Here is a 25,676-nt window from a genome sequence, read left to right as displayed (position 1 = left end):
AGGTTGGCATGTTTATAGGTTGGTTATGTTTAATCTGCAGATGGGTAGAGTAAGGGAAAAGAGAAGTGTGGGGTGAAAGAACTTGTTCGTCAAACCTGTGGCTTCTGAGATGACACCTGAATTATATGTGAGCTTTTCAGACCACCATTTCTTTGATGCACATGTTTATCTTCTGTGCTCTGTTCATTACTCATTTCAGCTCCCTGTACTTATTTGTTCTTCTCTAAGGAAATTAAAGGATTTTAATTTGTACTACTTCAATGAAAGGAATGGTGTGCCATTAAAAACTTTCAAAGAAATTTGAGAACAAAACGAATTCCATTTTCCTCCTTCCCTACACTTTTTGTTTTTTGTAGGTGGAGAAGTATAATCTTTAAAATGGTAACTTGTTCAGACAACGTCTTTCAAATAACTAATATTTACAAATGGTAGTAAGTTTCTGCAATAAAAATGTCCATTCATATTTTCCCAATGTCACTGCTTAGTTTTCCTTCATATTTTCTGTTTCTTTTAACAAATATTGACTTAATTTATTTTCTAGAACTTGAACTAATTTGAAACTAAGAAGAAAATCAAACTTTTTTGTATATTTGAGACTTTAATTTACTGTCAGAGAACAGTTAATTATTGGATTCTGTTAAACTGCTATTTCACCACCTAAATGAAAACTGTACTTAAAGAGCTTTCTACTGCCCACATCCATAATTAAGTTGTGTGAATATCTTTGCAATATTTACAAAGTAGAATTAAGTAAAAAGTTCTTTCACTTAATTCAAAGAAATGCAGCAAGATATGTAGGATACTTTGATAGAAAATAGATCTGTAAAGAACTTAATTGAAGGACTGTTAAACCAAGAACTGAGTTTGAAATTAGTTTTGAAAATGATGGTATCTGTTACAAACTGAAATATTTCGTGTAAGTAGATTCTGTAACCTAATTTCACCTTATTTGTATAAGAAATACAGTTTAAAAAAAAAAAAAGAAAAAAGAAAAAAGAACCAAAACACCACAACCAAAGCCAAATAGTTAATTATTGCTGTTGGGCAAGTATTTATTATTTTTTCTGCAAATTTTAACTGTAATGTATTCCATTCTTTCTTTTGACAGTATTACCTAGTCATACATGTGGCAACCCAGGAGAAATACCTAAAGGAGTACTTCATGGAACCAGATTCAACATTGGGGATAAAATCCGATATAGCTGTATCTCTGGTTACATCCTAGAAGGCCATGCCATGTTGACATGTATTGTGAGTCCTGGGAACGGCGCATCGTGGGATTTTCCAGTTCCTTTTTGCAGAGGTAAAAAATGAAGGAACAAAATATCTTTTAAATACAAACAGCAGATTAAATAAATTTATTCTGAGGTGCTTTTTTCCCTAAATGTAAGTGTACTAATGTACTGTCTAAAAATTGACACTATTTAAAACTGTAATTACTAAAGCAGTGACACTCCAGAGTTTTCATTCAGAGATAGATGTTATCTACTTACCTTTTATCCTTTCCTTTTATATGGGCATAGCTGTATCAATTTCATGGCAGGACCTGGCCAGGAAAAAGCTTCAATGATGTAAACTTTTGAAGGATGGTCCAGTCCCTTTGAGGCCCACTCCTGCTCAGAGCATGGATATCTTCAAAGTTGTGTCAGACTGCTCAAAGTTTTGCCCAGTTAAAAATTTAATAGCTCCATGGATGGAGATTCTAAAGTCTCTCTGGAAACCTGTCATGGTTCCCAGCTACCCTTATTCTCATGTCCAATTTAAATTAGAATTTTAGAGATTATGTCTATTTCCTCTGCTCCTGTTGTGGGTCTATGAAAAGATCCTCTTTCCATTCTGGCTCTTTCCTAAACTAAACAGTGCTGTTAGATTTTCACATACTCTCCACTTGTTCAGGCTGAAAAATCCTTTTCCTTCATCCTCTTGTCTCATACATTGTGTTCTTCATCATCTTGAAGTTTTAGTGGCCATCCTCTGGGCATGTTCTAGTCTGTCAAAGTCAGTGTCTCTTTTGTACTGAAAGACCCTAGGTTGGACAAAGCATTCTGGATGAGGCCTCCCAAGTGTCAAGCAGATGAACTCTAACTCTCTCTCTTTACCTGCTGGCTATGCTATTGCTCATGCACCCAATACAAGGTAAGCTGTCGATACTGCAGAAGTGCACCACACACTCGGCTTGTGTTTCACAAGGACTTCAGGTCCTTTTGTCAGAGCTGCCACCTAGCAAATAATTTTTGCATGGGATGATCCTGTTCCAGGTACAGGACTTTGCATTTCTGTTTTGGAATTTCATGAGATTTCTGTTATTCTTCCAGCTTGTCAAATCCTGTCATAAAAGTTTGTCTGAATTGCAGTCCTGCCCCTCAAGACATCAGCCCATGAGATCCTCTTTATCACTTCACAAATAAGCTGAAATCTGCTCTGCTGAAGTCCAAGAAGTTAATTCTATAAATTGCCATTTTCACTTCCTTCAAGATATTCAGCTAATGGTTATTGTGACCACAGTTGCTGTTGAATATCACTTATCTGAATGTTCTTTACTCCTACTCCAACTTGCCCTCTCCAGTACCTGCATTAAAAAAATTATTCTAAAGGACATTAGCTATCTAGTCCATTGCTTGCCCTCTGCTGTGCTCCCATCCCCAGAGATGCTGGGGTGGTTAAAATCATTGATCATAACCAGACCTAGTGTCTGGGAAACTTCTAGTACTTTAACAGTTTTGATCACTGCTCAGTCAGATGGCCTGTAACAGATATTCACCGTAACAACCTCCCTCTTGATTTTCCCTTCTCATTCTAGCCCACAGGAGCTCAAGAGCTCACTGTCTATAGTGCAGCAGAGAGAGCTCTGTTAATTCAAGATCCTACTTTGTGTAAGGTGCAGCCTCTCCTTTTTTCCCTGCATTTCCTAGGAGTCTGTGTCTATCCATTGCAGCCCTTCAGTTGGGTGAACTGTCCCACCAAGTCTCTGATCTCAGTAACACCACAGTTCTGTGACTGTATATGCACTTTTAGTTTTTCCCATAGAGCACATTTTTGCATACAGGCACATGAAATGGCTTCCTGCTGCTTTGTGAGAGGGAGGGAGAGAAACATCCATTGCCTTGTCCACCCCGTCTTCTTCCATGGGCCTGTCCTCCCTTTAGGTTTTCACCTGTGTCCATGACAAACTTAGTTTTGAGCTCGCTTCACTAGGTCAGCAAAACTCTTGCCCTGTTCAGACAGGCAAATCCTATGTCTCCCCTCCTGTCCTCATTCCTTGAAGGGCACCCTGTAGTCAAAGAGATCGAAGCCCTGTTGCCCAGCACCAGCTCCTTAGTAAAGCTTTGTTCTGCTGGAATTTGATACTCCTACCTGAACTTTTCCCCTTGTATTAAGGAGAACCCCTCTGGTCTCCTGTGCTCTTCAGCCTATTCTCATGTCCTGTGGATGCCCTTTACTGCTACTACTACCACTGCCTCAGCAGTATTACTGGTACCCCTGTGGATGAGCAACAAAGGGCAACTGTTTTACCCAGTAACGGTTACTTGTGACTGAGGGCTCTTATATCGTAATTCCTCACAGCAAAGAAATATTTTATAATTTTCTGTGCTCCAAAACAAATGCAAGGGTTAATAATCAAAAAAACCCAACAAATATTTTGGCCATGTCTGTTTTTTGTATTTGATTTCAATCAGTTTTCAACAGAGATTTCTTTTACTAGTGCTTCAAAACAGAAAGAAACAAAAATTTTCTAACCATTCAGTGTCTGATCTTAGATGTTTGGTTTTTTGGGGTTTTTTTGTCCTTTTAGTAAGAGGCAGCAAACAGGTGTCAGAAAAATATAAATGAGTCCATGGTATAATCAATGTCTACTAAATATTTCTTCTGTTTCTGCAGATACTGCCTGTTTTGGCAGTGTTTGCCTACATACAAATATCTTTAACAGGACTGAAATTCTGTCCATAATTTTTAACTCTGTGAATATAATCTTTCAATAAAAAATCAAGTGTGGTCCTAAACCTCCTGCAGAACTTACATGAAATCCAAAGAATTCTGTGTACATTCTGACAAGAAATGAGGATCATAACATAAAAGTTATTTAACAGTTAATGATTTATGTGAGCTGAGCCATTGCCTCAGTGAATTTTAGAATCCATGTGGAATGTGGATTTGATAAGAGATTTTAGACATTCCTTTTTTTATTTCATTTTATCAGTCTGGAACATATGCCATGAGGTAGTCCTTTTCATTCACTGTGTCTTCAAGCAAGACATGTTCCCCTATTGTTTCTCTAAGAACCTTGATCTTTTCCATGAAAGCATCTTTTGTTACAGTTTTGTTTCCAGATGGTAGTCTTCTTTCTTGTCATCATAAACTAATTTCATGGTACACATGTAAGATAATGTTACAGAGTTAAATAAAGCTCTGTAACTTATATACTAAAAAATCTTAATAGCCTTGTTCTCTGTGATATGTTTCCCTAGTTTTGCTGATGCTGAAAAATTACTATTTTCTACAGTTTTGTTGCATAATAATTCTAGAAACATTAAGAAGCTGGTGTCCCATAATTTATAGATTGCCTAACTGTATAACTGCTGTTTTTGCTAGAATTCCTAGTGAACTTCTATGTCTCCAGGAGGATGTAGACAGCATTGATTCTTGTATTTGCCATTTTATTTCACTGGCTGCTGCTCAGTTTCAGAGGTTCTCTTTTTAAAGTGTAGCCATAGTGAGAGTGGTGGAGCTGGACTGTACTGTAAGCTCATTGATGGCATAGAATGAACTCTGAACAAAAATCAAATGAGTCAATGATATTTTTATAAAGTTTAGAGAAGTTTACTGTCAAGACATTTGCTTTTTTTTTTTTTTTTCTGTTTTCTTTCAAAAAAAACCCCTGGCTCCCCCAAATAGAAAACAATCAGCAAAGAAAAGTTCAAAGGTAAATCCTGAAATGTGAGGTAATTATTAAAACTTATTCCTATTTTTCCATAAGGTAAATAAGAGCAACTATGGACTTTTCAACTATTATAAGAAAGCCAGGAAGTTTACCATGAGTTTCTGCAAAAAAATTGTATAGGGGACTTACAAAAATATTCATAGAGAATCAATGGTTCACCTATATTTTTTTAATATGGGTTTTTTCCTGAGAATTAAAAAGGTCTTTTTTGTCTCAATCTCAGCTACCATAATAGGATCACCCAAAACATTTACCTTCTTTGTCTTGAGGTTGAAATAGTGTGCAGTACAAGTCTGAAACATTTTGAAAGTTAATTTCATTCTCTTCAGTAGTTCCTCTAATAGCTGATTTATGATATGTGACTACTTCTAAATGAACTTTTTATAATTAGGTTCTCAATTCTCAGTAATTTTGAGAATCCCTAGTTGATTATAGTTGCATGAGTCGAGATTTTTATGAAACTAACATTAGGAATACAAATTGGATTAGTGATATTACAATGGTAAGCTTTTTCTCACAATAAAAGTAGCTGTGAAGAGAAGAACATGTAATATATTATCATTAAAAACACATCCATCTATTGGAGGGAAAATAAAGAAGACAATAAAGTAAAAAAGATCATATGTCAGAAAAGTCCAAAAGGAACAAGTAATAATTAATCAGGTTTCAGATTTAAGAACTATTACTGAAGAAATATTGTGGTTAAAATATATATATTTTACATACACACACACACACACATATACAGGTATATTTATATATATCAAAAATTAAAAAAGATATTCCTAGATAAAGGAAGAAAGGAAAAAGAGTCTATGATTCACTTAGAATAAAATAAACTGAATGCAGAGATGCAGAGCTGATATTTTTGAAAAAAAAAAGCTAAGAGAAATTGATGGTTTTGTTATTATCCGTACCTTCTGTGGTAGCAAGCAATTCTCGGATGTAATTTCTTCTCAGCCAGTCGATGTTTAGACAAATACTGCTTAATAAGTTTAAGGAGGAGAAAAGATGTCCTGATCCCATATTTATCCATGTTTACAATAAAAAAATAAAAAAAAATTTAAAAAGGGAAATAAAAAGAACATTTTCCAATAATTTTGCTTATTAATGTTACATTACATGATAAAATGAGAATATTTTCCCTGTATCCACCCTATAGTCTATAATTTTTACAGTGAAATAGTAGATTCCTGTCTGAGCAATTTTGTTCACTTACAGAATAATCTGATTTGGTGCAATGTTTACATTGAGATGAAATTTGGAAGTCTTCATTGTAACTAGTAAAATAAGTCAGAGAAGTATTTCAGGAAAAGCAGATTGAAAAGCAGATACTGTGTAATTTCTTACACAGTAGTGCAGGACTAGTAGATCACACCCAACAGAGGTGTGGACACAGCTACAAGTACTCATTTATATATCTGTGTGTGTGTGTGTGTGTGTATGTATATATATATTTATACATACATGTATTTATGTTTAGATGTTCTTGTTCTAACATGTGTCAGTAGGTATGGAGGGACCTGATAAAAAATTGAAAAGATGCCAGGTCAAAGATTGATCTGTGAAATAAGGGGCCTGGAAGCTGCGAGTAAATGAAAAAATGAGATGACCAGTATAAGAAAACATAGCCGAGGTATCCAGAATGATAAAGTCAAAGAATGGAAAACAAAACTTGAGCCTGACCATTAGAAATATGAGCAAAGTTTATATCAGAGAAAGATTCATTTATTAAAAAGGAAAAAAACACTTCAGAGGCAGTCATAAAAAGATGAAGGATTTGATAACTGCTCATAGAGTTACGGGAATAACTGGATTAACTTTCCTAATTATTATAAAAAAAAAGTGAAATTTTCAACAATCATTAATTTGGTCTCAAAGAATTCAGCCCTTTCTCTTTTTGCTTTAAAATTAGGACTTTACTGTTCATTCACTGTAGACTGTTACTTTTAGATATATTATCAGTGTCAAACATATATTCTCAAGTGAGGGATAATCATCACTGGAAAATAGTTTAGGATACTTTACTGTAAAATAAGATAATATTTACAAGATATTCTGAATATTGATCTTTTATTTCTGTGGGAGAGAGAGTATGAAATTACTGCTGATTAATTTTTGAACTTCTTAATTTAACTCTCTTCTCTTAAACCAGGTTTTTGCATTCAAAAAATTTTAGAGCTGGGGTTTTGATTTTAAGTTTGCTCAAGTGCAAACTATCAATTAATCAATGAGCTTTTCTGCCAGGGTGACAAATAATTAGTCCATCACTATTTCTGTATTATTTGAAAAATATAACTTTTTTGACCAATACAGCAGATATCCCATCCAGAGTGGATAGAGAGGAAATAGGTCTTTGTAATATAACAACCAATATGATAGAAAAAATAATTCAAGCTTAATAAATTAAGCAAAATGTTTAAAAAATAAAAACAACCTGTGCAAGACTACCCACCTGAGTCCAGTATTCTCAGGGCCCATAACTGTGGAATGACCCCACCAGGGTCTACTTAGATCAAGGTCACTGGAATCTCAAAGCTAAAATGTTCAAGGTAGTGCTGCAGCTGGAATGGTTGCCCACAGGTCCCTAAACAAATTGCAACAATTTGTGTGTTTCTATTTTGTACATACCATTAACTTCGTGTGAGAAATATGATTATTTAATATATGTAAAATAGATTCTGTTTTCCTAAATCACAATAATTCCTGAAATTCTAACCAAAAAAACCCCCCAAACATTCTACTTACAGAGCAATCCAAATTATTTTGAAGTGCCCTTTGACAACCGTGGAGAGAGAAATAAAATTAATCTTGGATGCATGGTCTAATGAGTATTTAATTTATGTGAAGTTGATCAACAGCAAGAGAAGAAATTGAGAAAGGGAGGCAGACTGATTAGAGAACTTAGCTGGGATGCAGTACATCTGGATTCAAGTGATGATAGAAAAAAACCCAAGCAACTTCTATCAAGTTTCTATTTTTTATAACACAGAAAAGAAGCAGAGCTTTTACCTATTCAAAATAAAGTCTGTAAAAACCTAAAACAGTAAAGATAAAGAAGTGAAGGTGTATATTTTGATGGTTAAATAGGTGTCTGCCTTTTGGAACTAAATTAGGTAAATGAGCTATCAGATGAATGCATAATGCTACACCATTGTAAGACTTTGTGATGTGTTTGGTCATTCTGAATCTGCAGTTTAGCAGTTTGACAGTTGGCATTGACGTGCTAGAAGTTATTTTTAAACTTTCCATGCATATACTATGACTTGTTTTTAGGTTTTTGTCAGTAAGACATTTTAAAATGGTAATTTTAAAGTCCTATTTTTAAAAAGTTATTTAACAAACTCCTCATATTAACCTTTTTGAAAATATACAGAGCATGTGTTTGTGTAAGTAATCATTCATCATTATTTCATAGATGTGTTCTCTGTACTGAAGATTTTTTTTAATGAGGTACAGTTATCTACTTTCTCACAAACAAACTACAGAAAAATGCTATTTAATAAAGAACTGAATAAATCTTAGAATCATAGACTGTCTCAAGTTGGAAGGGAGCCATAAGGATCCTTGACTCCAACTCCTTGAAGGGCTACATAAAATTAAACCACATGACTAAGAAAGAGCATCATGGAAACGCTCAAACTTCAACAGGTCTGTGCCATGACCATTTCCCTGGGTAGCCTGATCCAGTGACTGGCTGGTCTCCCAGTGAAGAACCTTTTCCTAATGTCCAGTCTCAGCTTCCTCTGACACAGCTTCCTTCTGTTCTCTTGTGTCCTGTCGATGGTCACCAGGCAGAGACCAGCATCTCTCCCTCTGCTGCCTGCCTGGGGTAAGTTGCAGACTGTCATGAGGCCATCCCTAAGCCTTCTCCAGGCTGAACAAGCCAAGTAATGACCTCAGCCACTCCTCCTAAGTCTTGCCCTCAGGACCTCCTCTGCACACATTCTAGTAGTTTGATGTCCTTCATATGCTGAGATGTCCAGAACAGCACACAGTACCTGAGGTGGGGCCATACCAGAGCTATGCAGAGTGGGACAGTCACCTTCGGCTGGCTGGCAATGCTGTGCCTGATGCCCCCCAGGATATGGTTGGCCCTCCTGGCTGCTGGGGCACTGCTGATTCATATTCAACTTGCCATTGACCCAAACCCTCAGACCTCTCTACATGGAAGTGCTCTCCAGTCTTGATAAAGAACTATTTCAGTGAAGCTTTTAATAAGGCTTGCTGAATAATTTATGCCCATAGTTCATTTAGAACGCTCTAAAGCTGCAATTTTCTTTAATTGATAAGACTTATAAAATGTGACTCAAAATGACAATATGTCATTTGATGACGATTCATAAAATATCACTCAAGTTTTTAATTGCACCTATGCTATTGCTGGTGATAGATAAGGAAATGACTACCAATGACATAAGAAGAAAAACTTTATTACTATGAATTTTGTATTTTAAATCACCACTGTGTTTTTATCACTTATGTTACAAGAGTAACATATTAATGTGGTTTTTCACATGAAGACCTTTCAATATAAACTCAAGTGGAATAGCCAACTCCAATATTTCAATTCAGATTCTTAATTAATTTTAAAAGATTCTAAATTAATTTTGAAAGGTCAGGTTAGTTTTAAGGTTTCAGCTTTGTTTAGTTTTGGTTTCATTATGCAATAAATGTTATTTTACTTGCCTAACCATTTTATTATCTTTTATATTAAAAAAGGCATATGGAATACAGAACATTGCGCTCTGGAAAGCATTTGTGTGGTGAGGAGAGAAAAGTCCTGTAAAAATGATTGAATGTTCAAAAGATACCTAAACCAATTCAAAGGATGTTTTCTAAGATACCAATTTTTTTCTTCATCCTTGGCTATATGCTCATCAAGACTTGCATCTCACTTGTAGCAAGATTCATTTATGCAAAACATGGCTTACTAAAATTTTCAGATTATTATTTTTGGTGAAATCACTCTTTCTATCTTGAAGAAAAATGAATGGTTTTTCACTGACTTCCATGGTGGTACTTTTGATTTTTTGCATGCATAAACTTGATGGATATGTTTATCTGTTTTATCTAAGCTACACATCTATACAGTATACATACTTTTTTTCAAGTGGTGCCAGCCATATGTTTTTGCATGTGTACTTTATATGAGATGCATATTCTCTAAATTCGGAGCACTTAATTCCTGACTACTGAGAGATCCAAATGTTTGTAGCTTTATACTTCAAGTAGTCATTTATGCTGATACAAACAGCACTTTGTGCAGTTGCTTACAACTTGAAAATAACCATAAGTGTTTGGAATTAATTACTTGCACATTTTAAAATGCAATTTGTAAATCACATAGAGTTTGAATTCATGAAGCCTCAGGCACTATCTGCTATCAAATTACTGCAAGCACAGTGATGCATTAAGATTCCTGAGCACTGTTCTAACTCTCTCAAAAGCATGACATAGAGAAGGCCATGGCCAAAAACGATGATCAGTCCAAGGAGGCCAACTAGCTCTGGGACCAGCTGTGTAAGACTAGACAGTTTGCGTCCTACTGTCTGAGCAGTATGGCCATATCCTGCCTGCCTGCACTCCCTTAAGCAATGCTTTACTATTCAACAGTCTGGTTGCCTTAGCCTGTGTACCACTTGTGACGAGGGAAATTCCCAAAGCATATCCACATCTGTCAGAGAGAAAATACTCTCTGATTCAAGCTGGTTTCTGCGGTCTTACCTAGCTGACTAATGGTCTCTTTCTGTTTCTGTGTTAGCTTGGTTTCTTGCAAACCTCTTCAAAATGGTGTTGTGAATAGATTAAAGAGCTGTGCATCCCTTTGGGCAGATAGCTGTAGTAGCGTGAGTTCCTTTGGCTCACATTGGTAATGCACAGTGTATAAATTTAGATTTTTGCATGTGGCTGTCAGAAATAATGAACTACATTTCAGATGTAAAATTCTGAGCTTTAGAGCTCAAAGATTATTCAAGGCCTCTAGCAGGAACAGTGAGGAGTATTGTATTTACCACTAGTATGTTACTTAATGTCAGTATAAACACAGTGGGAGATGGTATAATTGAGAATGCTGTCATAACAAAATTTAACAGCAGCAGCTAGCACCAAAGAGATATGGCTGACTTAGGATTTTGCTCATCTTGCTGGTTACCCTGCATGGGAAAAGTCTGCTTGCTGGCTTTCAAGAATACAGGTGGAACTGTTATGTGTTAGAAACTGAAACTCAAAAGTGCAGGCACAGGATGTATTTTTATTTATACATTTATATATTTATACATTTATACATTATATATTTATACAAATTAACAATGTTAATTTGTTTTTCTTTGCTGGGTTGGATGATGATCTGAAATGAACTGCTAGAAAGTTATTTAATTAAAAAAAAAAAAAAACAACACAAAAGCAAAACAGAAACAACAACAAAAAACCAAAACACACACAAAAACACTAGGAAAAGGGTCATATCAGATATCATTTATTAACAAACCTCAATTCTCCTGTCTGATTTATTATAGATTTACAGTAGTTTTCAAATTATTTTAATCTTTGAATGTATTATGCATCAGGAAATTTGAATTTGATTCTCAGCTTTATCCATGGTTCTTTAATTTTCACTTCCTTTCCCACTTTCATTCCTCAGAGGCACAATGGCCTTTTCAATATACCCTGTATGAAAAGCCAGAAATTGAGGAAGGAATCACAGAAATGGCCTGATTTCACCAACAAAAAGAAATCTTTTAGGAGATTCGATCTATTCTAGCCCTATTCCTTCATTTTAAAAAAGAACACATAAATATTGGGGTCTGAAAAGTAAGATATGAAATTAATTGAAAAGACATGACCTCCTCTGAAAAATTTGTGTGCCAAGAAATTAAATCAGTAAGGCTTTGGTAGCCAAGGTTATGTTACATTTATGTATGTCAAAATTTACTTTGCATGTAGAAGAGTAAAGATAGATACCTGTTTGAACCCTTCAGCAGCTTTCTCTCTTCTTTTTAGTCAAATTAATGCTCTATATGTTACTTAAACATTAAAGAAATTATTCTGTTTCTGCCTTACTTCCAATTCTTCCTTTAATTTCCGTCACTTATCAGCTATTTAGCCCCTTTTAATAGTCTCCTTTTTCTAATGTCCAGCCACAGTATTCTTCCTTTGATTCACATGAGTCCTTTTTTCCTTCGAGTCTTCTTTTAAAATACACTTTCACTGACAGGCTTTCAATTATGATTGAGAAGAGCAGCTCTACTCCTACCCCTTTCTATTGTCTTAATTAGCTATTCAGTTATTATTCTAACTAGACAATAAGCTCCTTGTGTTATGCACCCTGCCAAGCTATGTGTTTTTAAATCTCCACGTTATAGTATGCAAATAATACCTAATGATAGTAGCAGTAAGTAAAGATGGTAAAACTGATGAAATGCATCTCTTCTGATCCTTCACCTATGCGGAAATATTTTTAATTACTATTGCTTTAGCTTTCATAGCCACATTATCAAACAGCAAAAGCCACCTGAAGAATTTTTAAATTCTTATGTCAATGAATTGTATGGATGACATATTTTCTTATTTGGGGGTTTTTAATCATATGTTCCAAATACCAAATACTACTGATAATCCGCAAGTTTTTGAAGCTTTCAATGAAATCTTACTGAGCAAGGAAGATATAAGATGTTTGCTAAATCCTTTGGCAAAATACTAAGTAACATTCAAGATTTAGGAGGAAATTCCTATGCTTTGCATTTTTAAAAAAAATTTGTTAATAATCATTAAAAACTGTATATTATTAACTGATGATGCATGAACCTTGCAAGGTCCACCTGGCAACAAAACCTTCTGAATTCATTTGTCATCTGTAAACATCCTGATTCAGAACAAAAAAAAAGAAAAAATAGAAAGGATAGTATGATGTTATTAATGCTTCCTAGTTTAGGACAGCTTTTAAATCTATAAGAATTTTTTTTTTAATAAGAAATAAGTGGAAGAAAATAATTGTTCAGTATTTTTAAATTTGTATCACAGAGAGTCTAACTGTGTTTCTGTGATTTTGTGCCCAGGTCTTTTTTAGGCTTCTTCTGTGCACACTTCAGCAGAGCCAGGTTCTCCAAACCAGCTCATAATAGGTGTCCCTTCCAACCTTCATTCTTGTTTGGCCTGATGCTAAAGTGACACCAACAGGGAAAAAAAAGTCAGAAAACCAAAACCAAAAACCTCTGCTGCTTAAAGGCCAGAAAATATTCCATCCATTCCATTCCATTCCATTCCATTCCATTCCATTCCATTCCATTCACCTGGATAATATTTTGTTCCTGTGTGTGCATATATTTATGGATCCTCAGTGGGTAGAGAAGAAATGGGTTTGCTATGGCAGAAACATGGATGGTGCTTCACTTGTTTGAAGTGCAGCTTCATTAGTAATTGATATTCTGTTCATCAGCTGAAGGAGCTTGTGGAGGGACACTACGTGGGACAAGTGGAACTATTTCAAGTCCACACTTCCCTTCTGAGTATGAAAATAATGCTGATTGCACCTGGACCATATTGGCTGAACCAGGAGACACCATTGCTTTGGTCTTTACTGACTTCCAGTTAGAGGAAGGATATGACTTCTTAGAGATCAGTGGAACAGAAGCACCATCAATATGGTAAGTCAGAGATCTTGTAAAGGTCTCATTTCCTGTTTTTCTTTTATTGGTGCTTATCTGAAAAGATATTAAAGGATATTTAAGTTATTTTCTACCTGTTAGTAATGACCATTTTTTATGCATTTTCTTTGGACCCCTTCACCTTTCAGAACGGAAAAAAAGAGTTTGCCTCTGTTTCTTTCCACATCTCTACCCTTCCTCTTCTTTTCCTCCATCTTCCAGAGTTATATTTGTAAGGTATCTTACAAGTGAGGTTTTAATTCATGTTACATATTTGAAGTTGGTATAAGAACATTTTCTGATGCTGTGTCTTGAATGACTTATTATGGTATTGTACTTCAACAATGAAAGTAGTGAGCAAAAGTCAGCCTCAGTAAAACAGGAATATATAGACAGCTAATAGATGACATCTTTTTTTAAACAGGCTATAATTCAGTCTTACTACATGTACTCGTGTGCAAGCATTACTATCTTTATGCTAGCTGATGTTAAATCTGTTTGCTTAGCAATATTAGGGATTAGTAATTGTAATACTAAATCTACATTCTCTCTACTAAGTAAAAGATGATAGTTCTGCCTGTGGGAATGGATTAAATTGTGGAACAGTTTGTATTATGATTTCTTTGCAGCCTACATATGCAGGTTTTTCATCCTTTTCATCTCTGAGAACGTCTTGTGCTTGACGTATGCACCACTGCTATAAAATTTAGCCTAGAAAAATGCAGATCTACTCACAGATGACTGATGGTTATTATTTTCAGAATGCCTTTCTAGAGATAGGAAGCAATCCCACTGTTATTTTAATGTCATAACAGGATAGACAGTACAATACATTAATAATTGTGAAGTTCTAGCTAGCATCTGATCTTTTGAAAATATAGCAATAAAAATGTGTGGTAACTATGCTTGGAAACGATGTAAAAACTTTGGTTGCAAGACACATGTAGATTTATGTCACAAGATTACTCTCTAACATTTCCACATGACCCAAAGTTGTGTAATGGCAGTCAGTGAAGCAGCTTGGTACCAAATTAAGTGCTCATGTCTGTCTGAAGCACAGCCTGAGAGTACTCCCTTGCCTCTCACTCATGCACAGACATACACAACAATCATCAATGACAGAGTTTTCTTTTGAGGACTTCTAAGGATCAGAGCTGAAATCTTGAAGGGGAAGAACTAATGCAATTTTGCTGCAGAACATAAAAGTCTGTCCATTTGATTTTGTATAAGGCACGCTACTAGACACTTAAAAACATGCTTGTGCTTTTGATTTCTGGTAATAGATGAAGTAGAATATGAGCAGAAGGCATTGGAAACATTCTACATTGATCTCATGTAATATCGATCAGCTTTACATTGGAAATCAGAGATATAATAAGAATTTATTTTCTCCTAGAATTCAGTCTCAACATTTTTCTTGTTTTCTGTGGTGTGTTGGAGATTATTTAGCACTGGTCACTAAAACCTGGATTTACTTTGCATTCCTAAAATCATAGAATCATAATATAATCTGGATTAGAGGGAACCTAAAAAGACCATCTAGTAAGAGCACTCTACTGTGAGTAAGGACTTCTTTAATTGGAGCAGGTCGCTCAGTCCTGACCTTGAATGTTTCTGGGGATGGGCATCCAGCACCTCTCAGGGCAACCTTTTCCAGTGTTTTTCCACCCTCACTATCAACAAATGTCTTCTTTATATGTAGTCTAAATCTACCCTCTTTAAAATCATTACCCCTTGTCCTATCACAACAGGTTCTGCTAAAAAATCTGTTCCTCTCTTTCTTATAAACCTCTTTTAAGTACCGAAAGGCTGGATCAAGATCTCCACAGAGACTTCTCTTTGCAGGCTAAACAGCCACAACTCTCTCAGCCTTTTCTCATGAGAGGTGTTCAGGCCTTATCATTTTTGTGGCCCTCCTCTGTACTTGGTTGAACAGGTCCATGTCTTTCCTGTTCCAAGAATCCTAGAGCTGGATGCAGCACTGCAAGTGGGGTCTCACCAAAGCAGAGCACAGGGGCACAATCCCCTCACTTGCCCTGCTGGCCATGCTGCTTTTGATGGAGCCGAGGACACAACTGGCTTTCTGGGCCACACAGTGCCAGCTTGTGTCCAGCCTCTCACCCACCAGCCCCCCAGAGTCCTTCTTGGCAGGGCTGCTCTCAATCTGTTCATCCCCCAGCCTGCATTGATACGAGGGGTTGTCCTGACCCAGGTGCAGCACCTTACACTTGGCATTGTTGACCCTCATGAGTTTTCTATGGCCTACTTTTCGAGCTTGTCCTGGTACCTCTGGATGGCATCCTATCCCTCAGGTTTGTCAACGTCACCACACATTTTGGTGTCATCAGTAAACTTGCTGAGGGTGCACTTTATCCCACTCCCCATGTCACTGATGAAGACACTAAACAGTACCGGCATCGGTGATATCAGTGAAGGATTGGTACAGTATCACTGATGAAAGTCTGGAGAAGCTATGGGGAGTTTTGTAAGAAATGTTTAAAGGATTATTGGAAAATTTGGAATGAAGCTACACATTCAGCTATATTTAAGCCAGAACAGTTACCATAGCGACATTAGAGCCATGCTAAATGTAGTGCATTCTGTAATATGCTAAAATCAGCTGTGTGTTTAAATGGGAAGTTGTTCCATACTTAAAACTAATGGTCTAGGGGTGTTATCATCTTAAAATGTGACTTTTTTTTAATTGCTCCCTTTTATTGTATCTGGCATCATGTCAACAGCTTTAGACATTAATTCTATATTAGGAGACACATATTCCATTAGCGCAGTCTGGTAATTAGGATTGTTTTTTCCCTTAAAGGAATATTTGCTGTAAAATAAGCAAAAAAAGACACATACATGAGCACTGTAAAACCTAGAAAGAGAACAAGAATAAAGAAAGTAATTTCAGACTGATGATTCTTTAGTGGTTGTAGTGCATGATGCAATATGTCTGGATTACCCTCTCCAAGTACATCAGCAAGGTAAGAAGCAGCTCCAGCATGACTGCAGTAAAAGCAGGATGGACTTTTTTTTTAAGTAAAGCAATGGAATTGCAAGAACAAGTGGAATCTAAATGCTGAAGGAAAGTAATCTGATATATCTATAAAATATGTAAATAAGAAATTTTATGTTATAGTAATTACATAGATTATATATCTTATTCCTATATAATATTAATATTTATTATATTACTTATCTGACACACGTTTCTAAACCTTCTATAAGATGTTCAGTTAATTTCCGTTTTATATAGCTGACTGTTGTTTTGTTTTCCAATGCATTGATAAGGAAGACAAAATTTGTTTACCTTTTCTTGTTTTTAAAATCACTCATATGGTCCATCCTAATGCAATTAGTTTATAAAAGAGTTAAGAGACATTATTTTATGTACATGATACAGTTAGAAGGTGTAAAGCTATTCAAGGTTTGCTTGTTGGGGGTTTTTTGGTTTGTTTTGAGTGTTTTTTTCTTCTTGTTTTTTCTAATTAAAGAGCAGTTATATAGCTCTGGATCTTGAATGAATATAGGTGATCGCATTTTTAATTCTGCTTTGAATCAATAGAAGTGTCAACAGGCTTAAAAAGAGGAACATCAGTGTTTGCAAAATGAATGTGAAGGACATAGTAAAGGCTTTTAATCTGTAAAAAGAAGTAGGAGTAATATCAGTTAGACTGTAGGTGAAATAAATCTTTTTGAATTTGAATAATTTTCTTAGTTTTCTATTATATAAGGAGTTTTAGGTGTAAAATAATTTTATTTTGAGTTAGTAAGCTACTGCTTGCAATGCCACAAACTTGTGGGAGCATAACAGATAAGACTGCCTCTGCTACGTGTGGAGCCCATCTCCACGTCGATCAAAAGGCAGATCTTTTGGGTCCAAAGGGCTCCTCTGTTGTTAATTATTAGAACATTTAAAAAAAAAAAAAAAAAATCTGAGCATTGAAAATAACTTTTAAAATTCTTCCAAACATGTCCTTTTAGATCTCTGCATAAGTTATATGGTACTTAAAATTAAATCAAGGTTGGATCTAAAGATAGCACTTAGAAGTATCTTAAGTATGTTAGAAATCCAGACTTCAACCAAACACAGTTTTGAAATAGAAATCTGTTACTTAGGGTAAGCATCCTATTGAAAATCTCTTAGTCTTTCCCAAGACTCCTCCTTGAGATGGAAGTTTGGGGTTTTTTATTATTATTTGTAGGTTGGGTAAAGCTGGGCAATTCACATGGGCATAGATAGATAGATCCAACTCAGGCTTTTTCATGTAAATGTGGCTTGGCCATGGTTTTTACAAGACCATCAAGTTATCTTATACTGTTAGACTGTGCATGAAAGGTGATTGTGATACTAAGAATAATCCTGCAATTATTATTTTTTTAACTTGGAATCTTAATTTTGAACAAATTTTGTTCAAAAATTATTTTTTTTCTCTTTGACCAGATAATATTGATTTTATCTTACTGTGCTTCAATTTAAAGCCAAAATTATTATCCTTCACATTTTTGTCAGTATTTGCCAATGCAGGAGAATGAACTACACTTCATACTTTTTAGTCTAAATTAATTTCCTAATACTATTTAAAATTACCTTTAAGATTATTATGACTTCCTTATAAATCATCTCAATATCATAGTGAAAGGCCATAAAAGTGTATATGGATGTGAGAGTGATTTGAAAGCAGTAGTAATGAATTGCTATAATCTTGGCATACAATTTGACATAAGTATCTGGAGTCCTCTGAAACTCACTTCTTATTTCTGTGTTAATGAATAATTCCTATAACAGCTGGATACTATTTTGTGTTTTGTAGCTAAATGCACCAGTTCAAACACTCAGATATATTTCAAAATAGTAGGATTTCAATTTGTATGCTTTCTCTCCTGTTAATAGATCTGTTGTAATCTTAATTATCACCCTCCTTGTGAGAGGCCTATAGCAAAGTTATGCATGAGGAAATGGAGTGGTCTAGATCACCTTTTTGATAGATCTCTATGGCCATAGATCCAGACATCCGAGCTGAATGTTTAGCTCAGAATTACATAATTAGACAGCTAAAGAGCACCATCTATTGGTTTGCTGTAAAAAGATGTATCGTTTGTGGATCACCTTCAATAAAGTTGTTCTACACCAGAAAAAGGCTTGGGACATACCTGTGCCAATATAAGGCACTATTTTTGTTTCCTTCTCCATTAGGTGAGAAAGGATATGCCATGGCCATGCAACAAAGGGGAGGCAGTTAGAGTACAACTTTTTTATTTGAGAAAACTAATACATTTTTATTAATTTATGGGTAATTGCTTACTTCTTTTAGCCTCCTTAGAGACATCATGACCATCATTCCTTTTTTGTGTCACTCGTGAAATTCTGCAAAGTCAAATGCTTGTCTTGGAGTTCTCTTGCTGTCTACTAGTTTTTGGAAGCTCTTACCTTTCTCTAGCTTGTAACTGGATTTCCCCTATTACCTGTTTTGGTTAGGAAACCAATAAGTATAAGCTTCTCTACTGGATAACCTGTCCATCTGACATGCCATGAACCACATTTGGGGGTTTTTTCAGGAAAACAAGTTGCATTGTTACCCTCAGATTCTTCCTATTGACTTTCATGGTGCAAAGTTTTCAGTTTCCATGTAAATATTATGTAATATATCACATTTGGAAATTAGCAATAATGTTACCTTGCACTTGAACTCAACCTATCAAATATAAGTAGCAACACAAAAACATTTAAAACTTATTTACTGTAGAGCACTATTCAGTTCCAAACCCCCAAGATACATGGGAAGGATAAAGAAACTTTTAAGGGGAGTGGCTAATGTAGATTTTGTGCCTATATGAAGAGCTTTTTAAGACTGAAAAATATAGTGATCCTGACAGAACATTACAGATTTTTAATTCATAATATGTTTATTTACCTGAGTAGAATTAAAATTCTGTTAATTAAATACATTTTTGCTAACAGATTTCTTCCATACATCATTCGTTCAGACTCTTGCTACAGCAGACATCATCAGAAGGGATTTACATATTGGAAACTGAATAAATGAAAGAAAAATCCCCAAAATAAGTAATATGGCAAACACCGTGTCCCTTTAAAAATCTCAGTGGAATACATCTTCTCCCCACCTTCTGAGTCCTGTCAGTTGCTGCCTTTGGTCCTGATGCTTGTCTCTCTGGGTTTCTCCTACCTGTTTTCTGTTGGCAATATCTACGCTCCCACTGCTCCCTTCACTCCCAGAAATGTGTCCTGTTTCTGCATCCTCCCTCGGCATTTCCTGCTGTGTTCAATGGTTTAAGCCTAAAATCCGTTAACATTTATCCCAATAAAGAATGGAAAAATCATAGTTGATCCTGGTTTCTCGTAGATAAAGGGTTGAAAAACATATACCCCCAAGCATTTTTTTTTGTTTCTTTTTAAAGTCAGCCATGTGGTTTAGTCGTAGTCAAAATGGTGTATCAAAAGTTTTCAAACAAAGTGCTGACCTTGAGTTCCTGTGGAGTTGTGTGATCTTGGAGAGAATGTCTCACTGGTATCAGAGCTGTTAAGCACAGTCTCAGAAAGTATTATCCCCACTCACGTATTAGGGAATTTATAAAGAAAATTGGCAGAGTGTTTTGCATAGGACATCAGCTATGTATACTAAACATGTCATACAGGAAACCGGTGTACTCTAGTTCTAAAAGTATTGCTTTCCAGAGTCTTTTGAAATTCCCTGAGTGGGAAACAGCAAGTATTAATTCAGTATCTATAGCCAGTTCTTTTTTTAATAGCAGTTTCTAAACCCAAACATACGCAGATAAACAGCTTCTTCACTCCTACAGTTCTCCCATAATAAGGATTAATAAGCTGATATCATCAGTGATCTATCTTGTACTTGGCTATATTTATCAAAATCATCATGTTTCAAAATGGATTTTCTTCAGGCATTCAAATGCCTACTTGAAAAATGAATTATCCACAGTTGTAAGTAAATTTTTAGCAGTCTTGGGGAAATACAGTGAACACTGCTCAGTATCTTTGGAGTCTATGGAAATTAAAAAAAAAAAAAAAAAAGTGGACTGGACAGTTAGTGAACGGTTTGCCCTCCCTAAAATTTATGTAAGAGAGAAGATGAAACCTGACTAGGCTTAAGAAAGCAAAGCTGCAGGGAAATTGGTATCTTAAGACAGTGTTACATTTATTTCTACCATCCTGGGCATTGTCTTCCTTTCGCTTTCAGCATCCTAGTAGCAATTTGGGTTTTTTTATTGTTTTGATACAGAGGAACATGACAGGTTTTTGGTTTTTTTTTTTAATTTAAGTGTATATTAAATAATTCACTATAAATGATATAAGGAAATGAGCTCTGCTATTTGCAGTGACAAAACTGCAGATTCTAATTGCTGAAATGGCCATAATGAAGAGAGGAAAAAAGAGTGCAAGTAGTGGTTTCAAACATAAGCTGAAATGTAGCATCCAAATTTGTGTGTGATCTCTGAGTTGGTGGCATTGCACTGGAAGAAAGGAAGTGTTGGAGGGAATAAGGACCACCGTTTTCCTTTCTATTGTATGTTGTATGTGTACATATATATATACATATATATATATATATATGTATATTATCTTTTGGTTAATCTGATTTAAAAAAACCCAACATTGTACAGAGTCCTGCTGCAAAGACAAATCTATTTAAGGCTCACTTAATAAATATGTTTAGTTTATGATAATATCTCACATAGAAATCTTGCAAAAGTTCTTAGACTTGTATTTGAAGAAAGTGTTTCTGAAATGCATCACTTACCTCTTGTAGTTTTTTCATGCTAAATAATATATATATAAAAGTACGTATTAGTATCTGTATGCATAAAAGTGTGTTGGATGTTTTGCAAGGATTATGACCTTAAAATAAATAGGAGGGTAAATATACTTTATGCTAATAGTAGGGACTAAACTCATATAATGTCTTGCCTGTGTTAGCTGTAAGGACACAGAGACCACTTAGCTGTTAACACCAGCATGTGAGTCGCGTATGAAGTGAGAAGTACAGAGGCACTAAATTGATGCTTAATTCACAGAACACTATTGCTTTCTTTGCACCTATTAATTTACAGCCTACTGTGCTGAAGAGGCATAAAGGCTTCATTCATAGCACATCACAAACTGACAGGAACATAAGAGTGAGAGAACTCACTTAAGGAAGCACTGTGACCCACAGTATAATTTTCCACTATATTTAAAAGAACATAAAAAGCACTAGATTTTTAAAATTAAGTATATGAGCACAGTTTAAATACATTAACAGAGAGCTCAGATTACTTAAAATATCACTACTTTACTCTGTTTCTAAATAGATTTTATAACCCTGGGGATTCAGTGTGCTCCTAAAATACCCTTCTACTGGGTCTGTTGCATTATTCTAGAATATCTATAAAATTAGCTTCATTTGTTCACGAAACTCGACATTGGATTCAGGAAAATATGTTTTAATGATGAAACAGTTCATGTCAATGTACTTTTCTTGGAGATATTTATGAATCATTAAATTTCTTGCTTTTGCACAGTATCTATCCATCGCAGCCAACCTGAAGTGTAAAACAAAACAAACAGATATCTTGACTTTTGGAATGTTACATTAAGTTCTTCCTCTCTCTCCCCTTTTGCCATACACCCCTACCAGGGATTCTAGGTTTGCATGCAATAATCCCAGTAGTTCTGAAAATGCACACCTACTCACTGATTAAGAAACCAAACTAAACCAAAGCAAAACAAAAACTGAAACAAACCAACAACCCCCCCCAAGACCCCCAACAAACCCACAAACAAACAAAAACTGATTTAAATTTAAATCTAATTTAAACTGGAGTTGTCAAATCTATATTTCTTTTGACATCTGTGTTACCACATGAGAAGGAAAAAGTTTAATAGAGACAATCTTGCTGTTAATACATCTCTGCATGTAAATACGAAGTCTCAAACTTGTAGAAATAATACAATTCAGGTCATCTGGTCAAATCCCATTAACAGAGGGACTACTAGATCAGTCTGGAAAACAAAAAGAAAGTTATTCCCTGGACATTATGCCAAATTCTAGTTTTTGACACTGGTACCTAATTTAGCAATAATATCAGAAAGGAAATCAATCATGGTGTAAAGTTACACTGACATGGGTAGTGGCCTGTTTTCCCATTAAGATCAGTGAGGATGAAGGATGGTAATTTACCAGACTGCTCTTTTAAAGCACTGTAGTTTTCTATCATATTTTTCAAATATATTAGAATTTTAATATTAACTATTGCAATTTTCTAAAAGATATAGTGGATTTTAATACATCCTGGGTTTTTTGGCATATGCTTTCAAACACCCAAGTATATGAAAATTTGTTTGGTAGGAATTAGCATAGTTGAATGTGTTCTTACTTTCCAGCATATAAAATGATCTCAGCAATTATTCATCACATTTTAAGAGAAGAATAGAATTTTACAGTTGTAGGGGTTCTGTCCAAAATACTCATTACTGTTTACCTTCTGTGAGATAAGAATTAGGAGAAAAGCAAATCAGGCACCAAACTTGAAAGAATATAAAGAAGTTTATTAACAGACCTAAAAGAGGGAAAAAGAAAAAATAAAATCATACCACAACTTCAGAACACTTCTCCTCCCCCCACCTTTCTCCCTTCTCCCACTGAAAATGTAAAAAGACAATCCTTGAGATGTTCAGTCTGTTTACCACTTCTGTAATAACCTTGTTCAGTTCATTTAGGAAGAGGAGTCTTTCTTGCCCATGCTATGAACATATTATCACAATGAGACAGCCACCCGGGTTGGTTCTCTGCACACACCATGTGAGAGTCCCTTCCCACGACTTGCAGCTTTTCCCACAACTGCTTTCGAGTGTCCAATCTTGAGCTACTGGGGTACAATTTTAAGGTTGAGCCATTCAGAAACAAAAGTTCACCCATCTCTGGGAGCATTTCATCTCTAAGAACAGAGGCCCTTCTCCTTCCCTGGGAGCAAAGGGTCTTCTTCATCTTCATCTCTAGGACTATCTCTGGGCGCATCTCTAGGAACTGAGGTCTTCCCCTTTCCATGTGGAGTGAGAGTCCTCATTGCTTCCATCTCTCCCTGTTCAAACTTCTCATCAAATTACAGCTGCTTCAACATCTGCTTATCTCAGCATAGGTGCTTTTGCTCAGAAGTTGAATGCTCCACCCCCCATGCCTTCATGAAATTACAATGGGTACTCTGATACATCATAGCTTCACAACAGAATTTCAGCTTTAATCATCTCCTCTTTCTCCTCCCTGAGGTTTTCAGCTCTTCACAGCACTAAAGGGGTTAATCTCACCTCGGCCTTGCAGCTGGAATGTCTCTTATCGCTGTTGGTCACATGATCTTTGCTGGGCAGCAGTGGGCAGCTTTCTGCTGAATCTTGACTGCACTGGAGAGGGGGAGGCGGGCTGCTCTGTCTGCACAGAGCAGGGCTGGGGGGGGGGGAGGTTCTGCGGGTGGAACAGGTCCATTGGCTCCAGGATGGCCGTGGCCCGGCCCAGCCTGGCCCAAGCAGGGCCTGGGCCAGGCCCACTGGCCCCTGCATGGGGCCCGCAGCCACCTGTCCCAGCGCGGAAACAAGAGAGAGCTGTGGGAGGGGTTTGTCTATTCTCAAGTGTGGATCACAGAGGCGGTCACAATTTTAAGTAGCTTAAAAAATTGTCCATATTCAAACTGGCCAGCTGATAGGTTCTGTCAGGTCATAGAGGAGCTGTAAGCACCCCTTAGCAAGAACATCACTTCCGGGACTATGCTTGCTAACCCATGACATAGGGGTTAATATAGGTTTGCTTTATTTTTTTTCTGGATGTACTGAAAGCATGGTACATAACAACTAAAACATTTGTTAGTAATTTGGGTTGTTTTCTTTCCAGCAATATATACCAAAGTAGACATACCCCTCCAGAAAACTCTTCCTGAATTTCTACTGCAAGATTTCTAGGCCAACTACCCATTAATTCTTTGAATGTTTTTTCTGCTGAGACCAGTGCTGTGCTCTACAGCAGCTCAAAGTAAACCTGCCAATGAACTGTTCTTACAGTTAATAAATACCTTGGCCCCGGGTATCGCTGTTTAGTAAGCACACAGAATACATCGATTATTTCTTTGACTCTAAAAGAATGTTAAATTGAATTTAAATAACATGTTTATTGATGGCTACTCTTTTTTTAACGCCTGCACAGTAGGCTAGTGATCGGACTTAATGGATTTTCTGCAGAGGTCTGCACTTCGAAAATACTGTGCTGTTGTGTATCTCTGATGTTTTAAAGTGGTAGTTGCAGCACAGAAACTTTGGGTATGATTTGTAGTGGTGACTGAGATATTGTTTCTGTTTATCCAATCTCCCAGATGGGCAAGGGAGAAGACAATCAGCAGGGAAAGCAATTTGCTGTGAATAAAAAGAAAACACTAGATTTTGCTAGTTTAGCCAAGCTTGCAGCAGCACCACAGTGAAGAGTGAGAAATTCAGATGTAAAACATTTAAACAAAAATGGAAACACTAATGATTACTTTTTATACCTTGGATGCTGATGGGCATTTTAACTGAAAAACTATTCCATATTCTGTTAAGATTGGCAAATTGGAAAAGAAAGGAATGCCTCATGATTAAAACAAATTGTGCTCTCTTTAAAATCTGGGTCTTATATGTGCTTTATTCATAGCGTTGCTATGTCATGTTAACTATTATCTTCAGACAGGATTTGTGCAAGGTTTTGCCAATATTGTGGTCCTCATTTCTCATATATTTGGGTTCAACTCTTTCAACTCTTCTGTCAGCTGCAACTACTTTGGTTGAGCCATGATGATTATATAAAAAATGGTCTTATAAAATCATACCAGAAAGAAAAAGGAAGGAAGAGTAAAGAACTCCATTTGTAGTTGATGTGCAGTCCATTTATGAAGTGGAGAGAAGAGACTGACTCCCAAATAAGGACTTTATGGATTCTAATATTCATATGCAGTGAATTTCAAGTCAATTATGTGTTTATATAATGATTTAGCTTACTGATAGACTTAAAAATTGAAAACTGATGTCAAGAATCAACCAATATAAGAAATGCTTG

The 25,676-nt window shown here is 35.9% G+C and overlaps 1 protein-coding gene across 2 annotated transcripts in view; it reads left to right on the top strand.

The window, feature by feature from the left end:
* The window catches only part of CSMD1 (CUB and Sushi multiple domains 1), a 1,116,955-nt gene that overhangs the window by 578,894 nt on the left and 512,385 nt on the right, over positions 1-25,676 (top strand). For both annotated transcript variants that reach the window (XM_048295968.1, XM_048295967.1), the window contains exons 4-5: positions 1,109-1,303; positions 13,377-13,584. In XM_048295968.1, the coding sequence (XP_048151925.1) occupies positions 1,109-1,303; positions 13,377-13,584 (403 nt within the window). The remainder of the gene's footprint in view (positions 1-1,108; positions 1,304-13,376; positions 13,585-25,676) is intronic.

Source organism: Corvus hawaiiensis, chromosome 3 (genome assembly GCF_020740725.1).
Source record: "Corvus hawaiiensis isolate bCorHaw1 chromosome 3, bCorHaw1.pri.cur, whole genome shotgun sequence".
In the NCBI taxonomy this organism is placed as follows: Eukaryota; Metazoa; Chordata; class Aves; order Passeriformes; family Corvidae; genus Corvus; species Corvus hawaiiensis.
Note: the sequence above shows the minus strand (reverse complement) of the source record. Positions and strands in the feature narration are given on the sequence as shown.